General features: G+C 49.4%; 1 protein-coding gene across 1 annotated transcript; it reads right to left on the bottom strand.

The window, feature by feature from the left end:
• Positions 1–13,709: 13,709 nt before the first annotated feature.
• LOC140708717 (uncharacterized) lies at positions 13,710–16,444 on the bottom strand. The gene is made up of 3 exons (XM_073005404.1): positions 16,396–16,444; positions 14,740–15,508; positions 13,710–14,465 (listed from the first exon to the last, which is right to left on the bottom strand). Exons 1-2 carry the CDS (start codon positions 16,442–16,444, stop codon positions 14,913–14,915), a joined length of 645 nt encoding a protein of 214 aa, XP_072861505.1. The 3' UTR covers positions 13,710–14,465; positions 14,740–14,912.
• Positions 16,445–19,470: the final 3,026 nt, after the last annotated feature.

Below are 19,470 nucleotides of genomic sequence, written 5' to 3'. Positions count from 1 at the left end.
ATTCTTTGCATGGGCTTTGTTCTGGCATGCAACACTGTCCGGCCCTCAGTCCCCTTCCACACTACTGGGCTGGCAGATTGTACCAGCTTCCCTCAACTCACATTAGTCCTACATGTGACCCCTGTTTGACCTGGCTAGGGCTCAAGGTCATCAGGGACTAGCAAAGCTATGGTAAGGCAGGAGGTAGTAAGCTGGGGAGTCACGGTCCTCCTCTTCCTCTTTGCTTCTGAGGTCCCAAAGAACCAGAACAGGGACCCCCAGAGCCATGAGGACTAAACAGGACAATGCATTAATTCACTTATTCCTTCATTCATTCTGCATTATGGACCTACTCTTTGCCAGATGCTGGCAACACAGAAATAGGAAACCTGTTCCCTGCCTTCAGGAAACTCCCAGGCTGGTTAGGAGACAGACACTGTCTGCTGTTAGTGCATGAATTTATGAGTTGGTGCACAGCAGTGGTAAGCCCAGGATGCTGTGGGGACAGAGATGAAGGACATGAGGGAGGGCCTTCTGGAGGAGGTGGCACCTTGATATGGTTTGGCTCTGTGTTCCCACCCAAGTCTCATTTCTAATTGTAACCCCTATGTTGAAGGAGGAGCCTATGGGGGAGGTAATTGAATCATGTGGGTAGACTTCTCCCTTGCTGTTCTGGTGATGGAGCTCTCACAAGATCTGGTTGTTTAAAAGTGTGTAGCACTTCCCCCTTCTCTCTCTCTCCTGCCACCATGTGAAGATGTGTTGCTTCCCCTTCACCTTCTGCCATGATTGTAAGTTTCCTGAGGCCTCCCCAGCCATGCTTTCTGTACAGCCTGTGGAACTGTGAGTCAATTAAACTTCTTTTCTTTATGAATTACCCAGTCTCAGGTAGTTCTTTATAGCAGTGTGAGGATGAGCTAATACACACCTGCAAGAAATCTTCGAAGTTGAGTAGAAGTTAGCCAAGTCAAGAAGGTAAGCGGGCATTCAAGAAGAGGATCCCACTTATGCAAAGACTCGAAGGCAAGAGGCCTGCAGCCTGCACCTCCGGGAAAATGCAGGGCTGAACAGTGGCTGGGGCTTGGCACATGACAGGAGGAAGGCGGGGGATGAGGCTGGCAGGAAGGGTGTCAGGAGCTTCGCAATTGTTTAGGATATTGCACAGGGCCTGTGCCGAGCTGGCAGTGGTCAGGGAAAGGACTGCAAGCATTCTGGAGGTGTCCTGGCAGGAGACTCCACCGAGCTCTAGACTGCCTGGAAGTGGGAGAGAAAGAGAAGGCAAGGAGGAGGTCCTGTGTCTGCCTTCAGAGGCCTGGCGGAACTGACATTGTAACTGAGACTCCCCAGCCTCTGAGACTGTGGCTTCAGCCAGGCTCTGCCAGCAGGTCTCCTCCCCTTTCAACCGGCCCAGGCCCCAGCCTGCAGGGTTCTCCCTCTACCTTGTCAGCCAGGAGCCCCTGAATGTATCTCATGGGAAAAGTCAGGCAAACCTCCCCCACTTCCCCCACAGAACCCCTCCCTGACTCAGCTGTTTGAGGAGCTATGTGAGGGCAGTTCCTCCTTCCTGCCAGGCCACTGGTGCCCCAGGAAGGCCAGTACTTGTATAAAGGTCTGCAGTCGTGACATCCAAAAGCTGCCCCACCTCATAGTGCTGCTGGCCCTGCAGGCTTTGCTAGTGGCCAAGCTATATTTAGTCTGAAGTAAGAAGTCTCTTCTTTCCAAGTCTGTGCTGTACTTGTCACCAGGCCCCAAAGCAAAGCAATTTGGGCCGCTGTGTCTCAGAGCTGGTGGAAAACACACACACATGGCTCCTTCGTCTTCTGCCTGCAGATCCACTCCAGGATTTCCACATCTGCCTGCAGCCCAGTCAGGGCCTCTGCTATGGGTTCATCACCAAGTAGGGCGATAAGCCCCTTCCAGCTTGCCCAGGGCTTTCCTGGCTTGGGCACTGAAAGTCCTATGTCCCAGGAAACCCATCAGTTCTGGGTAAACTGGGGCAGTAGGCCACTCTGTGACACGGAAGGGGAGAGCGTGGGCAAGATGGTAAGTCAGCCCCAAGATGGAGCCTGGCCCAGCAAGTCACTACTAAGGGTTCAGAGCTGGGGGAGATGGGGCTTTGGTTCAGGTCCCTGGTGAGTTATGAATCTCCAAGTGAGGTCTGAGAACTGAACATCGACTTGTTTCTTTAGGAAACTTTGTCCTGGATTCCAAATAACCAACCTTCCCACAACCTGCAGAAGAAACTACAGGATGCTAAAACGTGGAGAATAAAGAAAAAGAAAATTTTAGCACTAGGAAGGACCTCACACTTTGAATTTTCAACATGCTCCCACCCATTCAACCAGTTCAGAAAGGTGAGGCTAACAGTTAAGAAAATGGGCTTTGGAGTCAGGCAGCTCAGGGTTAAATCCTGGCTCTGTCATAGAACAGTTGTCCCTGGGTGGTGGGTGACTTTCTCACTGACCCGCAATCAGTCCTTTAGCCTCTGTGTCATCTCCCTCGAGTCACAGAGAGCTCATGACCTCTGCCGGTCACTACTGGGCAGGTCTCACTAACAGGAAGGTCCTCCCTGATTTAGGCCTATTCTTCCTCAGTTTAACTTCTCCCCTGAGGCGCTTAAAACATAGAAGAATAGGTTGAATGCCTTGTCCTCATGACAGCCTTCACGTGTTTAAAGATGGTGTCCATCTTCCCCCGCATCCAGGCAAGGGCCCTAGCTAGCTCCTAATATTTATGGACAACCACTCTGTAGACCTTCAGGCTATGAAAGGTGAGGTAGCTTTCCCAAGTTCATGCAACAAAGAAAGGAACAAGGCCGGGTGGCTGACATCTGTAATCCCAGCATTTTGGGAGGCTGAGGTGGGCAGATCACTTGAGCTTATGGGTTTGAGACCAGCCTGGGCCACACGGCAAAACCCCATCTCTACCAAAGATACAAAAATTAGCCGTACATGGCGGCATGAGCCTGTTGTCCCAGCCCCTTGGAAGGCTAAGGCAGGAGAATTACGGGAACCTGGGAAGTTGAGGCTGCAGTGAGCTGTGATTATGCCACTACATTCTAACTTGGGTGACAGAGTGAGACCCTGTCTAAAAAATAATAATAATAATAATACAAGTGGGCCGGGCGCAGTGGCTCACGCCTGTAATCTCAGCAATTTGGGAGGTTGAGGCAGGCGGATCACTTGAGGCCAGGAATTTGAGACCAGCCTGGTCAACACAGTGAAACCCCATCTCTACTAAAAATACAAAAGTTATCCAGGTGTGGTGGTGCATGCCTGTAATCCCAGCTACTCAGGAGAGGTTGAGGCACAAGAATCGCTTGAACCTGGGAGGTGGAGATTGCAGTGAGCCAAGATTGTACCACTGCACTCCAGCCTGGGTGACAGATCCAGACCCTGTCTCAAAAATAAATAAATAAAATAATAGAAGTGAACAAGCCATTATCTGAGCCCAGCATTGTCTCGGCCTTTTTATGGTTCCTTGTGACATACACGACTTTGTTAACCTTCTCTCTACCCTTGTATTCATTTCCTAGGGCTGCGGCAACAAATTACCACAAGCTGAGCAGCTTAAAACAATAGAAATTTATTCTCTCATAGTTCCAGAGGCTGGAAGTCCAAAATCAAGGTGTTGGCAGGGCCATGCCCTCCCTGAAGGCTCTGGGAGAGGACCCTTCCTTGCTCCTCCTAGCTCCCCGGGGTTGTGGTGATCTTTGGCATTCCTTAACTGACAGATGCATCACTGCAGTCTCTGCCTCCATCTTCATGCAGCCTTCTCCCTGGGTTGTGGCTTCACATCATCTTTTCTCTGTGCATGTCTCTCTCTCTCTCTTTTTTTTTCCTCCTCTTTCTCCAGACTTTGAGTGTCTGTGTCCAAATTTCCCTCTTATAAGGACACCAATCACTGGATTTAGGGTCTAACCTAATCCAGTCTAACCTCAACTCAACTTGATCATATCAGCGAAGACCCTATTTACAAAAAAGGCCATAGTCACAGGTTCTGGATATTAGGATTTGACCATCTCTTTTTGGGGACACAATTCAACTTCATACCAAATGTGATTGAAACTAATTCAGAGACTGGGCATGGTGGTGGAGGCCAAGGTGAGAGGATTGCTTGAGTCCAGGAATTCAAGACCAGTCTGGGCAATATAGCGAAACCCCATCTACAAAAAATACAAAAATTAGCCAGGCATAGTGGCAAGTACCTGTAGTCCCAGCTGCTCTGGAGGCTGAGGTGGGAGGATGGCTTGAGCCCAGGAGGTCAAGGCTGCAATGAGCCATGACTGTGCCACTGCCATTTAGCCTGGGCAACAGAGTGAGACCCTGCCTCAACAACAACAAAAAAAAAAGGAAAAAAGAAACGGAAAAAGAAACGGAAAAGAAACTAATTCAGCAAGAGGAAGCAGCTGAACAGAAATGGTTATGTATGGGGAATAGACAGTAATGGTCATGTATGGGGAATAGAAAGTTTATGCTTAGGGTGTGATGGAGGGCAGGGCAGAGCTGACAAGACTCAGAGCCCAAGCCTTCAGGGAGAAGGCCTGACTGCCCCAGGTCAGTGACAGAGCCCCAGACAGAAATCTGGCTTTTTCTTGGTCACCAGACTGTCTTGTGCTTTTCCTGGATGCTCTGTCTGCCTTCCAGCCCACAGGAGGGAAGGCAGTATGGGCAGATGATGGAGCCCAGAATGGGGAGGCCTGCACTAACAATTTGCAATGAACCCTGGGCAGGTCACAATATTGCTCTGTAAGACAGTCTGGATCTCAGCTGCCACTGAACTGACCTCATCTGTCAAGCAGCAACTCTGTCTGGAGCTCTAAGGATCCTTGGCAAGAGCTGGAATGACTGGGAAGGAGAGGAATTTTTCTTCAAAGAAAAGATAGAAGACTCCCATGGCAAAGAGTATAGCTCTTTCCTTTCTCAGAGCCACTGACTAAAGCCCAGTTTGTGAGGACAGCCTCCACCGTCTCATTATTTAAAACAAAGGCCTCTGCCAGGCACTGTGGCTCATGCTTATAACCCCAGCGCTTTGGAAGGCTGAGGCATATGGATTACTTGAAGCCAGGAGTTTGAGACCAGCCTGGCCAACACGGGGAAACCCCGTCTCTACTAAAAATACAAAAATTAGCCAGGCATGGTGGTGGGCACCTGAAATCTCAGCTACTGGGGAGGCTGAGGCAGGAAAATCACTTGAACCTGGGAGGCAGAGGTTGCAGTAAGTCGAGATTGTACCACTGCACTCCAGCCTGGGTAACAGAGAGAGACTCTGTCTCAACAGAAAAATAAATAAATAAAATTTAAAAATAACAAATAAAAGTAAGGCCTCTGAGTAGGCACTCCAGGGTCCTTCCTGTGTCTGAGACCTCTCCCTGGGCAGAGCAGCTGTGTGGAAAGTGCTACTTGGAGTCAGCAGAGCGGGGTTCGAGTCTTAGATCTGCTGCGCACCAGCAGTTTGGCTTGAGGTTGTTACTCTCCCTCTCTCTGTGCCTCATGTCCCTGCCTCTAAAGAAGGGAGAGTAGTCAACATTTGTCCTCTGCCTCCCTGGTCTCCACTCACCCCTCTTACAGCAATGCCCATAGGTTTTCACTTTGGGCTCCGCCCCTCCCCAGCTCTCAGGCAAGGCCCATACCACATTCAGGACATAAAGGCTTTGGTGTGTTCCTCAAACCACTGGGAACATTGCTTTCTTCTGGCTACGGTAATTGATTCAGGGACAGACCAGGGACCTGAGCTGGTCATCAGGGTGGATGGCTGGGGTCCTGCAGGAGCTGCTGGAAAAGAGATTTTCACTTTCCCACTGGCCTTGGGGCTCTGGGGATATAAACCTATAGCTACCTGGCCACCATGAGAAGAGAACCCAGGGCTGTTGGGGTGACAACACGGTGCCAGCTCAAGGAGGAAAGAACCAAGAGACAGGGCGGCATGGTCCGGGAGACACTATCAAATCCAGAAACCCGCCATGCCTGAAGCCAGACCTAGCCCCTCGACGTTTCAGTCACATAAACCAAACTGTTCCCTTTTTTGTTGAAGCCTGTTTGAGGAGTCCTGTGTCACTTGAAACAAATGTCCTAATCAATACAAATCAATAATACTTCAGTGGGTCACTGTATGATTCAACAGAATGAGATCATCAGACTATGACCTTTTTGAGGACGGGTGCAGTCTTATTCACATGGGTGTTCCTAGTCACTGACCCACAGTAGATGCTCAAATGCTTGTAGAATGAATGAATATCATGTTTAAATGCTCCTAAAGCTTTTAAGTTTCTTAATAAATGTAGTTAATAGTATATTCCAGCAAAATTAATCGTATCATCTGTTCTTGTGGCATATTACCCTTCTCCTAAAATTTGGACAGTGAGTCAATAATCCCACTATGGCTTCCCTCATTCATTAAATAATGGAGCCAGAAGTGGTGGCTCACACCTGTAATCCCAACACTTTGGGAGGCAGAAGATCAGAGGCAGGGAGATCACTTGAGCTCAGGAGTTCGAGACCAGCCTGGGCGACATGGCAAAACTCCATCTCTACAAAAAATACAAAAATTAGCGCTGGGCATGGTGGCCCGAGCCTGTGGTCCCAGCTGCTTGGTAGGCTGAAGGGGGAGGATCAATTGAGCCCGGGAGATCAAGGCGGCAGTGAGCCATGTTCTCGCCACTGCACTCCAGCCTGGGCAACAAAGTGAGACTCTGTCTAAAAAATAAATAAATAAAAATAAAATTAAATAATGGGGGCAGAGCAGGATCAGCTAACCCTGACTTAGAGGGTCACACGGGGCTTCCCTGAGGAAGCGTCTGCTGGGGACTGAGGGCCAAGGAAGAGTTCACTGGGTGATGGGGATGGGTGGGAAGGTGTTGGAGGAAGAGAAAACAGCCTGTGCAAAGGCAAGAAGTTTGAGGAACGGAAGTCAGTGTGGTTTGAGAGGAGAGACCCAGACGGTGTGCACTGAAGAGGCTGGCAGAACGCAGGGGGGACCCCTATTGGGAGCTGGGACTTCAGCCTTAGAGTGAAGGGGAGATGCTGAAGGGGCATGGCCGGAGTGCATGCTCAGACTCACACTGCTGGAGAGTTCCTGGGTTGAAAAGTGAAGGAACGTTGGGCAGCACACCAGGGGTGTGGCCAGAGCCCAAGGAGAGGCAGCAGGATGGAGGGAAATGGGTTGATTCCAGGGTTGTCTGGAAGGCAGAACAGTAATGGCATGGATGTTGGGAAAGAGGGAGGGGGAAGAGTCAAGGGCGGTTGGGAGGACTGTGCAGCCATGCCCTGAGAAAGATTTCCACAGGGAAGAGCGAGATGGGCATTCCCATTCTCCTCTTTCCATAGCTAAGGAACGTTGTGTAGGCCCACCCAACCCTTGGACTTTATAGTGGGCGGTGGGCGGGAGAACTGCTGGGGTGCTGGTTGGGTTTCTTTTTCTTTTTCTTCTTTTCAGAGATGGGGTCTTGCTCTGTCACCCAGGCTGGAGTGCAGTGGCACGATCACAGCTCACTGCAGCCTCCAATTCCTGGGCCCAAGTGATCCTCCTGCCAAGTAGCTGGGACTACAGGCATGCACCACCAGGCCCAGCTACTTTTCAAATATTTTGTAGAGACAGCCTCACTATGATGCCCAGGCTGGTCTCAAACTCCTGGACTCACACGATCCTCCTGCCTTGGCCTCCCAAAGTGCTGGGATTACAGGTGTGAGCCACCATGCCTGGCAGGCTGGGTTTCTATGGAAAGTGCTGAAAGGTAGATGAGGTTATTCGAATGGTGGAAGTTGGGAGTGAGGGGGAGGCGGCAGCTACCACACATGCAAGGACAGGGACACACACAGGTACTTAGGGAAACAGGCTTTCAAGCGTTTTGCTACATCAGTGTAATTTCCTGCATTCATTTCCTAGGGCTGCCATTGCTACAAACTTCGTGGCTTGAAACAAAAGACATTTATTCTCCCACAGGTCTGGAGGCTACAAGCCTGAAACCCAAGTGTCAGCAGGGCCACAGTCCTCTTCCAGCTTCTGGTGGCTTTGATCACATTATTAGATTAGTGCAAAAGTAATTGCGGTTTTGCTGTTAAAGGTAATGGCAAACTTTTAATGGCAAAACCGCAGTTACTTTCACACTAACACGTAAGTTCCAAGTGTTCTTTCTGTATTCTAAATACAAGTCCCTTATCAGATTTATGATGCACAAATATTTTCTCCCATTCTGTGGGTTGCCTTTTAACTCTTTTCACAGTGTCCTTTGAAGCATGAAAGTTTTAAATTTTGATGAAGTCCAATTTATCAAATGTTTCTTTGGTTGCTTATGCTTTGGCTGTCATAGCTAAGAAATGACTTCCAAACCTAAGCTACTGAAGATTTTCCCCTCTCTTTTCTTCTAAGAGTTTAATAGTTGTAGCACATATATTTAGTTATTCTTTTTTTTTTTTTGACACGGAGTTTCACTCTTGTTGCCCAGGCTGGAGTGCAATGGCACGATCTCGGCTCACCGCAACCTCTGCCTCCCAGGTTCAAGCAATTCTCCTGCCTCAGCCTCCGTAGTAGCTGGGATTATAGGCATGTACCACCACGCCCGGCTAATTTTGTATTTTTAGTAGAGACGGGGTTTCTCCATGTTGGTCAGGCTGGTCTTGAACTCCACTCCGGACCTCAGGTGATCAACCCACCTCGGCCTCCCAAAGTGCTGGGATTACAGGCGTGAGCCACCACGCCCGGCTATTTAGTTATTCTTTATGTCTACCCAATGTTTTGATTATAATAAGATGAGGGCCCACAAAGTGGCTAAATGAGTAAGAAGAGATTGTGGGAAGGGCCTGCGCAGGCTTTGGAGACAGCTCCTGACGCCCTCCTCCTCTGCCCCATCCTCATCCCCAAGGGTCCATATCCTGTAGGAGCTGCTACCTGAGGCCGGAATGCCCCTCATCGAAGGGAGTTCTTGAGCACAGCTGAGAGGGCGGTCTCAGGTCTGCAGCGGTGGAGACAAACCCTAGAGCAAGACTGCAAGGCACTGGGCATGTGGTTCATGCCTGTAATCCCAGCTACTCAGGAGGCTGAGGCTGGAGGATTGGTTGAGCCAGGGAGTTCGAGACCAGCCTAGGCAACATAGCAAGACCTCATCTCTAAAAAAATAAAAATAAAAATAAATTTGCCAGAAGTGGTGGTGCCTGCCTGTGGTCCCAGCTACGCAGAAGGCTGAGGCAAGAGGATCACTTGAGCCTAGGTGGTCAGGGCTGAAGTGAACTATGATCATGCCACTGCACTCCAACCTGGGCAACAGAGTGAGGCCCCACCTCTAAAAGCAAAAACAAAAAGAGCTATAGGACAAGAGTCAAGAACCAGAGAAGCTGGTTTTCCAGAATGTACCAGAAACAGAGCTGGAGCAGGCTGCCAGGGGGAAGGAGCATGTGGTCAAAAATGGAACAATCCGCCCACCAGAATAGCTGGCCGAAAAACAAAACACAAAAAATAAAGCAAACAAACGAAAAACAGGTACGACCAAGTATTGATGAGCACGACAAGCAACCGTAACTCTCATACGCGGCCAGTGGAAGTGAAAATTGTTCCAGTCACTTTGGAAAATGGCAACTTTCTGCTAAGTTGAGCAGAAACTTGCCTCTGACCCAGCAGTCCACATCTAGGTACATACCCAGCATGAATACACACATATGTTCCCCAAGACAGGTACAAGAATGGTCACAGAAGCAATATGCTTCATAGCCAACAACTGGAAATGACTTAAACATCCATCAGCAGCAGAATGAATAAATAAATTGTGGCTTACTTATACCGTGGAATACATTATACAGCAATGAGAATGAATAAACCACAGTGAGAATAAATCTCACATACACAGCATTAACCAGAAGAAGTTAGACTCAAAAGAATATATATTGCAATGTTACAATTATATAAAATACAGCCAGGCACCGTGGCTCACACCTGTAATCCCAGCATTTTGGGAGGCCAAGTCGTGTGGATTGCTTGAGCCCAAGAGTTCAAGATCAGCCTAGGAAACAATTAGACTCCATCTCTGCAAAAAGACAAAAAAATCAACCAGGCGTGGTGACACATGCCTGTAGTCTGAACTGGGAGGATCGCTTGAGCCCAGGAGGTTGAGGCTGCAGTGAACTGTGCACTCCAGCTTGGCAGTCTGCTCCAGCTCTGTTTCTCGTACATTCCGGAAAACCAGCTTCTCCGGTTCTTGACTTTTGTCCTATAGCTCTTTTTCTTTTTGTTTTCAGAGCTGTGTACTCCAGCCTGGGTGACGGAGCAAGACGTTTATTTCACAAAATAAAATAAAGTAGGCCGGGCACAGTGGCTCACGCCTGTAATCTCGGCACTTTCGGAAGCCAAGGCAAGTGGATCACTTGAGGCCAGGAGTTCGAGACCAGACTGGCCACCATGGTGAAACCCCATGCCTACTAAAAATACAAAAATTAGCCAGGCATGGTGGTATGTGCCTGTTAGTCTTAGCCACTCTGGAGGCTGAGGCAGGAGAATCGCTTAGACCTGGGAGGCAGAGGTTGCAGTGAGCCAAGATAGCACCACTACACTCCAGCCTGGGCAATGGAGCAAGACTCTGTCCCAAAATAAAATAAAATAATAAAATAAAATGTAATATAAAATAAAATAAAATAAAATTAATATAATAAAATAAAATACAGAGCATGAAAATTAATGCTGCTAGGGTTAGAAGAATGGTCAGCCTTGGGAAGCGTAGTGGCTGAAGGCAGCACAGGGCAGGAGCTGTTTGCATTCTCTTTCTTAATTTGGGTGCTGCTTACGTGGATCTGCTCACATTGAAAATTCATCAAACTGTCAACTTCTGATTTTGATTATTTTGGGCATGTATATTGAATCATAAAATTTACAACAACAAAAAACAGAACAAGCAGAAACTGGGTGTGACGCTATGGTCAGGGGTGGAATGGAGATGAGTCTCTGTAGGGCTGGCCCCAGCCCAGGGTTCCTCTTCTGTGGGGGTTGACACATTCCTAGCCTTGGGGGTGGCATTTAAAGCAACAGGACTCTTCCAGGCAAATGCGTGGAAGGTAAGGAGCAAATTAATTAACAAGTCCCTTCCTTCTTTCTCTCTCTCCATCCTTCCTCCTTTTATTCATTTATTCTTTTTCTTTTTGTTTTTTGAGATTGGGTCTCACTGTCTTGCCCAGACTGGAGTACAATGGTGTTATGTCTGCTCACTGAAGCCTCAGCCTCCCGAGTAGCTAGGATTACAGGCACACACCACTATGCCCTGCTAATCTATGTATTTTTTGTAGAGTTGGGGTTTCACCACGTCATCCAGGCTGGTCTTGAACTCTTGGGCTCAAGTGATCCTCCAGCCTCAGCCTCCCTAAGTGCTGGGATTACAGGCGTGAGGCACCATGCCCAGCCAATTCATTCATTCTTTTATTTACACTTTCAGAACTCGTTTATTGAGCACCACATCAGCCAAGCCCTAGGCACTCAAAGAGAAGTAACTCACAGCCCCTGCCCTCACGAAGCCCACGGTCTGGCAGGGGAAGCCGACCCAGATCAAATCAGTCCAACCTAGAGGGAAGGGGGTCCTGACAGGCATCCATCCTGGGAGCAACGTGGTCAGATCAGGCTGGCTGGTGGACACGGTAGGGCAGGGAAGTAGTCAGGGAAGGTTTCTCAGAAAAGGTGATGCAGGATCAGGGGCCTTAAGCAGGTGCTGACCAGGCAGGTTAAGGAGGTAACACCCAGCCGGCTCCCTCCCTTCATCTTATAACTATGTGGACATTATTCAGGAGGTGAGTAAGAAGAATAGGGGGCAAGTCAAGAACCAAAGAGAAGGCACCTGAGGATGACCTCATGATTTTAGACAACACAGGCTACAATGTTCCAACTGCTAGCTGGAGAGGAATCCAAAACCATCCTGTTAGAGGAGGCTAAGGGGATTTCTCCAGGAGTCACCTTCTCTGAGTCTTGCTTATGAAATGCAAAGGTGGGCTGGACGTGGTGGTTCAAGCCTGTAATCCTAGCACTTTGGGAGGCCGAGGTGGGCGGACCATGAGGTCAGGAGTTCGAGACCAGCCTGACCAACGTGGCAAAACTCCATCTCTACTAAAAATACAAAAATTAGCCAGGGGTAGTGGCAGGTGCCTGTAATCCCAGCAAATCAAGAGGCTGAGGCAGGATAATTGCTTGAACCCGGGAGGCGGAGGTTGCAGTGAGCCGAGATTGCACCACTGCACACTAGCCTGTGTGACAGAGCAAGACGCCGTCTCAAAAAAAAAAAAAAGAAAGAAAGAAAAAAGAAAAGAAATGCAAACGCGGCCCGCTCAGGGGTCCAGCAAACAAAGCAGATATATGAATCTGACTGGTTGTGAGGCAGTAGGGAGTGGTGGGGTCTGTGGACCATGTGCCATGGAAGGAAACAAGAGAAGGCAGACAGGCTGTCAGGAGGTGTGAGGGTTTGAGTTCAATGGGGTGGGGTGGGGAGGGCCCCACTGAGTAGGTGACATTTGAGATGAAACCTAAAAAAGTGAGGAAGTGAGTCTTGGTGATTTCTGAGAGATTCCAGATGGAGGGAACAGCAAAGGTGCTAAGGTGGAATGAGCAGGGCATGGTTAGGAATGACAAGGAGGCCATCCCAGCACTGTGGGAGCCTGATGTGGGAGGATTGCTTGAGGCCCGGAGTTCAAGACCAGCCTGGGCAACATAGCGAGACCCTCACCTCACAGTAACTGGCTTCTTTGGCTCTGTGCCAGCAGTTCCTGCAGACCTTCCTGGGAATGCCCAGCAGGTGTCTCACGGCCTTCTGAGGGATGCTCCCCAGGACTCAACCACTCACAGCTATTGCTGATTTAAAAAAAAAACCAAAATCCAGGTGGGCGTGGTGGCAGGTGCCTATAAGTCTAGTTATTCAGGAGCCTGAGGCAGGAGAATCACTTGAACCCAGGAGGTGGAGGTTGCAGTGAGCCAAGATCGCACCACTGCACTCCAGCCTGGGTGACAGAGCGAGACTCTATCTCAAAAAACTAAATAAGTAAATAAAAAATTAAAAAATTAAAGCAAAACCAATAACCAAAGCAACCAAATTGTCAGTGTCCAAAGCAGGTGTGAGGCCACCAGATTGTCCTGAAGCTACCACTGATCGACTGTGATGATGCTTGTTCTGGCATGTTCCTGAAATCGTCCACTGCTTTCCACAGTGCTCCTGTGAACACCGAGGAGGCTCTACCCCAAATCCCTCTTTTCTCCTTGCCCTGTCCTTGAAATGCTCTTATGCTCTTCAACTCTCTTTCCTCAGGATGACTGCTTCCCAGGAAGCCCTGTAGCCCTCAAGCAAACAGACCCTCAGGAATCTTCCCCTATGGTCCCGCCAGGGCTGCTCTGACAGGCCTAAGTACTAGAGGAAAATCAGCTCAGGCAGTAATAAGAGGTTCCCTCCCTCCCTCCCTCCCTCCTTCCCTCCTTCCCTCCTTCCCTCCCTTCCCTCCCTTCCCTCCCTTCCTTCCCTTCCTTTCTTCCTTCTTTCCACTTACTGGGTTCTTAGTTGGTGCCAGACACTGTTTTAGGTGCTAAAGACATAGTAGTACACAAAGACAACCACACACACACATATGTATGCAGAGTAATGCATATGTTAATTAATTTAACTTAGTCATTCCAGTGACACACATAGTGTATACATATATCAAAGCATCATGTTGTATATTATAAATATATAAAATTTTATTTGTCAATTAAAGAAGAAAAGACAACAACAGAGACTGGGTGCGGTGGCTTACACCTGTAATCCCAACACTTTGGGAGGCTGAGGCGGGTGGATGCCTTGAGACCAGGAGTTTGAGACCAGCCTGACATAGTCTGGTCAGGTTTCAACATGGTGAAACCCCGTCTCTACAAAAAATATAAAAATTAGCCAGGCATGGTAGCACTTGCCTGTAGTACCAGCTACTTGGGAGGCTGAGATGGGAGGATCTCTTGAGCCTGGGGAAGTCAAAGCTGCAGTGAGTCATGATCGCACCACTGCACTCCAGCCTGGGCGACAGAGTAAGACCCTGTTTAAACAAAACAAGACAAACAAAAAACAGACAACAACAGAACTCCCCTTTCATGGAGCCCAAGTGCTGGTGGGCTGTTGCATGCTTACCGGACACCACTGCTGTAAGTAACTTCCATGCATGAGCTCATTTAATCCTCACAATAAGGTATTGTACTACTGTGTCCATTTTACAGATGAGGAAGCCTGAGGCCCTGAGAATTTAGGCAACTAGCTTCCTAATAACAAGCACTACCATTCATTGAGTGTTTACACTACTGTCAGACACTGGGTGGAGCATTTTGCATTCATTATGTGGGCAGCATGGGAGGTGACAGGTCTGAGGAAGGACAGGTATGATTTCAGCTCTAGCTCACCGTGTGGCCTTGCATGACTTCTTCCATGTGTCTTAAACGGACGCACTCTTAGGTGGCTCGGTCTCATGAAATACCTGAAATTTTCAGGCTGAGTTCCTCTGCCTCCCTGAAACCTGACAGGGAAGGCAGAGGAGACAGGGTCGGGTCCTGAGGACCAGCAGTGGGTGCTGGGGAGCCGGGTTGGATGCGAGGGTGAGGGGCACCTCCCGACACACCCAGGTCAGCCGGGGGCAGCGCCGCCGAATAACTGCAGGCTCTACGTGCTTCCCAGGTGGAGACCAAGTGGCCCTGGGCTCCTCATGGTTCCAGGGCGACCACGTTTCAGGGCGCACAAGTGATGGAAATTGGGGGAATATTATCTGCAGACTTTGTGCTGAAAATACATACCATGGGGTGCGGGAAGATTAACACCTGCAGGTCTGTGGGAAACCACGGGCCTGGGGCCGAGCGTCCTGAATTCCAGTCCCCCACTTCCCAGGGTGGGCTGTGCTGCCTTGGTCAAGGCTCGGGACTCAGTTTCCCTATCCGTGACCGTGAAGTTCTGACTCCCAGCCAGGCCCTCAGCGGGACAGCAGGGACGCGGCCGCTCTCTGTCCCTCCCTCTTCTCCGGCCCGGGCCGTGGCGGTGGCTGCCCCGAAGACCCCAGCGGGCTCCGGCGCCCCCTGCCGGCCGAGAAGGGCCATGCCGCGCCTGCGCCCACGCGCCTAGAGGCGCTGGGAGGAGACCTGGGAGGGCGCAGGCCGCCGCCCCGGCCGGGCCACGCTGGGGGCACGATGATGTCAGCAGGGGAAAGGAAATGAGTCATCACTCCCCGGGACTGTGGGGCGGTCGGGGGCGAGTGTGGAGACGCGGCCACAGGAACCCAGGACAATGGCGGGAAGTAAGAGGAATGTGGGCTTGGCTGCAGCCGCGCGCCCCTGACCCCTGACCCCACGGCGGGGAGGAGGCTGGGTTGCAGGGCGGGCCCCGAGGGGTCGGACGGCGGCCAGAACTCAGGCGGGGTCGGATTGGGACGGGGCGGCTGGAAGAGGATGGGGACGCAGCCAAGCCCAGGGTGCCCGGCCTGAACCTGGGCCGTCTTTCTCACCAGGGATGTTTCCAAAACCTCAGCGGACCCCTCGGCAGTTCCTCCACTTCCCTTAAACTCTACTGAACCTTGGAATAATCCCGGGGGCTGATTAAAACCCGGATCCCCCGGCCCCACCCCGGAGATTCTGATTCAATAGGCCAAAACTGGGCCTCCATGAATTTGCAGTTTTTAATTATTCTTTTTTATTGAGTTGGGGTCTAACTATGTTGCCCAGGCTGGTCTCAAACTCCTAGACTCAAGCAATCCTCCCGCCTCAACCCCACAAGGTGCTGGGATTACAGGTATGAGCCAGGATCCCAGCCAGAATTTGCATTTTTAACAAACTCCTAGTAGGGGGTGCTGGGCCAGGGTCCTCAGACCACTCTTTGAGTAGTGCCACCTTAGAACGAAGTCCAGCTACTTCGCGAGCCTAGGACCGTCCTCTGTCATGTGGTTCCTCCAGTCTCACCTGTCCCCACCTCCTACCCCCTCATCAGTGTATTAGCAAGACCCAACTATCTGCATGTTGCGGTTCTCTCTGTGTGTTTGCACAGGCTATTTCCTTCCAGTGAAATGCCTTCTCTTCACTACACTGCTGCTCAAACTGTCTGACTTCTACCTGCCCTTTAAAATCTTGTCCATGGATGTGTCAAAGAGTATAATCAACAGAGTGAAAAAAGGAACCTATAGAATGGTAGAAAATATTTTCAAATCATAGATCTGATAGGGAATCGATATCCACAGTGTATAAAGAACTACAACTAGACCACAAAAAAATCTTGATTCAAAAATGGGCAAGGACTTGAATAGACATTTCTCCAAAGAAAATAAACAAGTGGCCAATAAGCACTTGGGAAGATGTCCAACATCACTAATCATTAGGGAAATGCAAAACTGTAGTGAGGCCCCCACCATACTGACTCTCCTTCCTTCCTTTAGAGGATGTTGCCTTCCAGATCAACCTCAACCCTACTCAAGGAGCTGCTCAGCTTCCTCGAGGGCCTGGAGTAGATGGCTTCCATCTTCTCTTTTACCACCTGTGGAGGTTTTTAAGAGCAAACAGAAATTCAAGTGAATTGTCCTCCTACAGTTACTGACGAAACTATTAACAGCTACTTCTGATTATCCATTCAGGTTAAATCAGGCATCATTTCAGTCACCTCCAGGTATTAATGTGTATGATATAAATTGGAAAGTCAAGTCCTCCTAGGAGATGACACTTCTGTACAATCCTATTACATGTGCCGTCTCTGTCTTCCTGTACTGCGTTGCTGTACTGTTTTATGTTGGTTACAGGAACCTGTATCAGGGTAGTCCTAAACTTCCCATGATTGGCTTTGTCATTACTCTTGTTGCCATCTTTTGCGATTGGCGAGCACTTCAAAAGCTCGCTTGGGCAAAAGCTCTTGCAGATATTAAAATAACTACTGGTCAAAATATTGTTCAGGAACTTCTGCTTGTAAGAAATCATGATGATGTGTTACTTTGGCTCTGTGACCAGCATGGGATTCCTAAATGTATCTGTGATCTTTGTCTTTCTGAATATGATACTTTGGAGGCGAAATGCTTGGTGTGTGTACAAGTATGAGGAGGCCAACTTACACAATCCATGAAATACTTCTGCTCCTCATAGCCAAGGAGGTATTCTACCTCCTGCTGGAATGTAATTAAAGGGATAAATACACTGTATGAAATATATGTCTATATCATGACTCGTTGCCAACATCTTGAGGCACATTATTTGTTTCCAATAAAAGTAATGTGTGTGTGTGTGTTTTTTTTAAGCCACACACCTCACAGCCATCAGAATCGCTACTGTAAAACAAAAACAGAAAATAACAAGTGTGGACAAGAATGTGAAGAAATTGAAACCCTTGTGCAGTTGGAGGGAATGTAAAATGGTCCAGCCACTGTGGAAAACAGTGTCTTCATCTCTTTCCTGTTGCTACAACTGAACACCTGAGACTGGGTAAATTATAAAGAAAAGAATTTATTTCTTATAGTTCTGGAGGCTGGGAAGTCCTAGGTCAAGGGACTGCATCTGCTTGGCCTCTGGGGAAGGCCTCATGTCATAACACGGCAGAAGGCATCACGTGGGAAAGGGGTGCACTGAGAGCCAAACTGCCTTTAATAACAAACTCAGGCTGGGCACAGCGGCTCACGCCTGTAATCCCAGCACTTTGGGGGCATCAAGGCCTGCAGATCGCTGAGGCCAGGAGTTCGAGACCATCCTGGCCAACGTGGTGAAACCTTGTCTCTACTAAAAATACAAAAATTAGCCAGGGGTGGTGGCAGGTGCCTGTAATCTCAGCTACTTGGGAGGCTGAGGAAGGAGGATCATTTGAACCCTGGAGGCAGAGACTGCAGTGAGCCAAGACTGTGCCACTGCACTCCAGCCTGGGTGACAGAGTGAGACTCTGTCTCAAATAATATAATATAATATAATATGGCACAAAGAATACTAAACAGACCTCTGTACTTGCCCACACAGGTTTAACAAATGTCAACATTTTGCCATATTTGCTTTCTATTTCTCTTTTTTGGAAAAAAACAAAACAAAAAAACCCCCCAAAACTCTGATAAATCTAAAGCCCTCCCATTTTCCTTTGTATAGGTAACCAGTGTCCCAAGTTAGTGTAGATTCTTCTTGACCATATATATATACACATATATACGTACACATTTACTACAGAGGTATACACATATATAAAATATGGGGACCCAGGAAGCGATCCTCCTGCCTTAGCCTCTGAAGTAGCTGAGATTACAGGTATGAGCTACCATGCCTGGCTAATTTTTGTATTTTTAGTAGAGATGGAGTTTCACCATGTTGGCCAGGCTAGTCTCGAATTCCTGGGCTCAAGTGATCCATGCACCTCAGCTTCCCAAAGTGTTGGGATTACATACACACATATAACACATATATTAACAATATATGTACATATATACTATCATACTGTGTAAATCTCTTTGAAATTTGCTTTTTCACTCATTTTTGAGATTTACCCGTGTCAGTACATTGTAGATCTGATTCGTTAACTTAAAATGCTCTATAGTTTCCATTGTTTGAATAAAACTGTTTATTTGTTCCCTTCCTAATGGACTGTTGGTTGTTTCCATTTTTGTTATTACACAGCACTACAGTGAAAATTCTTGTATCGATGTGTGGGCGTTTTTTCCTTTTGAGACAGGGTATTGCTCTGTCACCCAGGCTGGAGTGCATTGGCACAATCACAGATCACTGAAGCCTCAACATCCTAGGTTCAAGCAATCCTCCCACCTCAGCCTCCCAAGTAGCTGAGACTACAGGCGCGTGCCACCATACCCAGCTAAATTTTAAATTTTTTGTAGAGACAGGGGTCTTGCCATGTTGACCAGGAGGATGGTCTCAAACTCCTGGGCTCAAGTGATCCACCCGCCTCAGCCTCCCAAAGTGCTGGGATTACAGGCGTGAGCCACCGCGCCCGGCCTGTTTTGCTAGGCATATGGTTGCTAGATCACAGTGCATGCACATCTTCGACTTTTAGTAGCTATCGCCAAATTCCCCAAAGTTAATCTGAAACCAGTGGGGCGTGTCAGCAATGCTCCTAGCGTGCACACACCAGGCCGGGCTGTGACAGCCCTCGGGCTGGGCCCCAACCCCACTTCGAGATCCGAGCCGGGGCCAGGAGCAAGCAGAGGCCAAGCAATGGGAGCGGGCACCTCCACCTGCAAGGACAAGGCGAGCACCTTCCTGGTCCCCCAAAAGTGCAGAGAGGCCCGGGTCCACAGTCCGGACTTGGGCGGCTGCTGCTGCTCTCGACTCCTGCCTGCTACGTGGAGCGTGATGCCCGGGCCGCACCCTTCGCGGCCTGGGGCAGGGGCTCCTGGTCCTCGCTGGGCCGGGGCCGGGTCTGGGTTTGGGGCAGGGGCGTCGTCTCCGCGAACCTACCCCCGTGGCCGCGGCACTCAGGAGTGGCCCGGAGTTCCCCTCGCCCGGTTCGCGGCACGGCCCGGGGCGGGGCGCCTCCGGGAGCGGATCGTGGGCCCCGGCCCAGCCTTCGGGAGT

Source organism: Chlorocebus sabaeus, chromosome 16, assembly GCF_047675955.1.
Source record: "Chlorocebus sabaeus isolate Y175 chromosome 16, mChlSab1.0.hap1, whole genome shotgun sequence".
Classification (NCBI taxonomy): Eukaryota; Metazoa; Chordata; class Mammalia; order Primates; family Cercopithecidae; genus Chlorocebus; species Chlorocebus sabaeus.
Note: the sequence above shows the minus strand (reverse complement) of the source record. Positions and strands in the feature narration are given on the sequence as shown.

Coding starts and splice junctions, on each gene's coding strand:
- LOC140708717 (XM_073005404.1), bottom strand. CDS start 16,444: ATGGAAGCCATCTACTCCAGGCCCTCGAGGAAGCTGAGCAGCTCCTTG. Junction 15,509..16,395: donor GAAGCTGAGCAGCTCCTTGA/GTAGGGTTGAGG, acceptor GATTATTCCAAG/GTTCAGTAGAGTTTAAGGGA.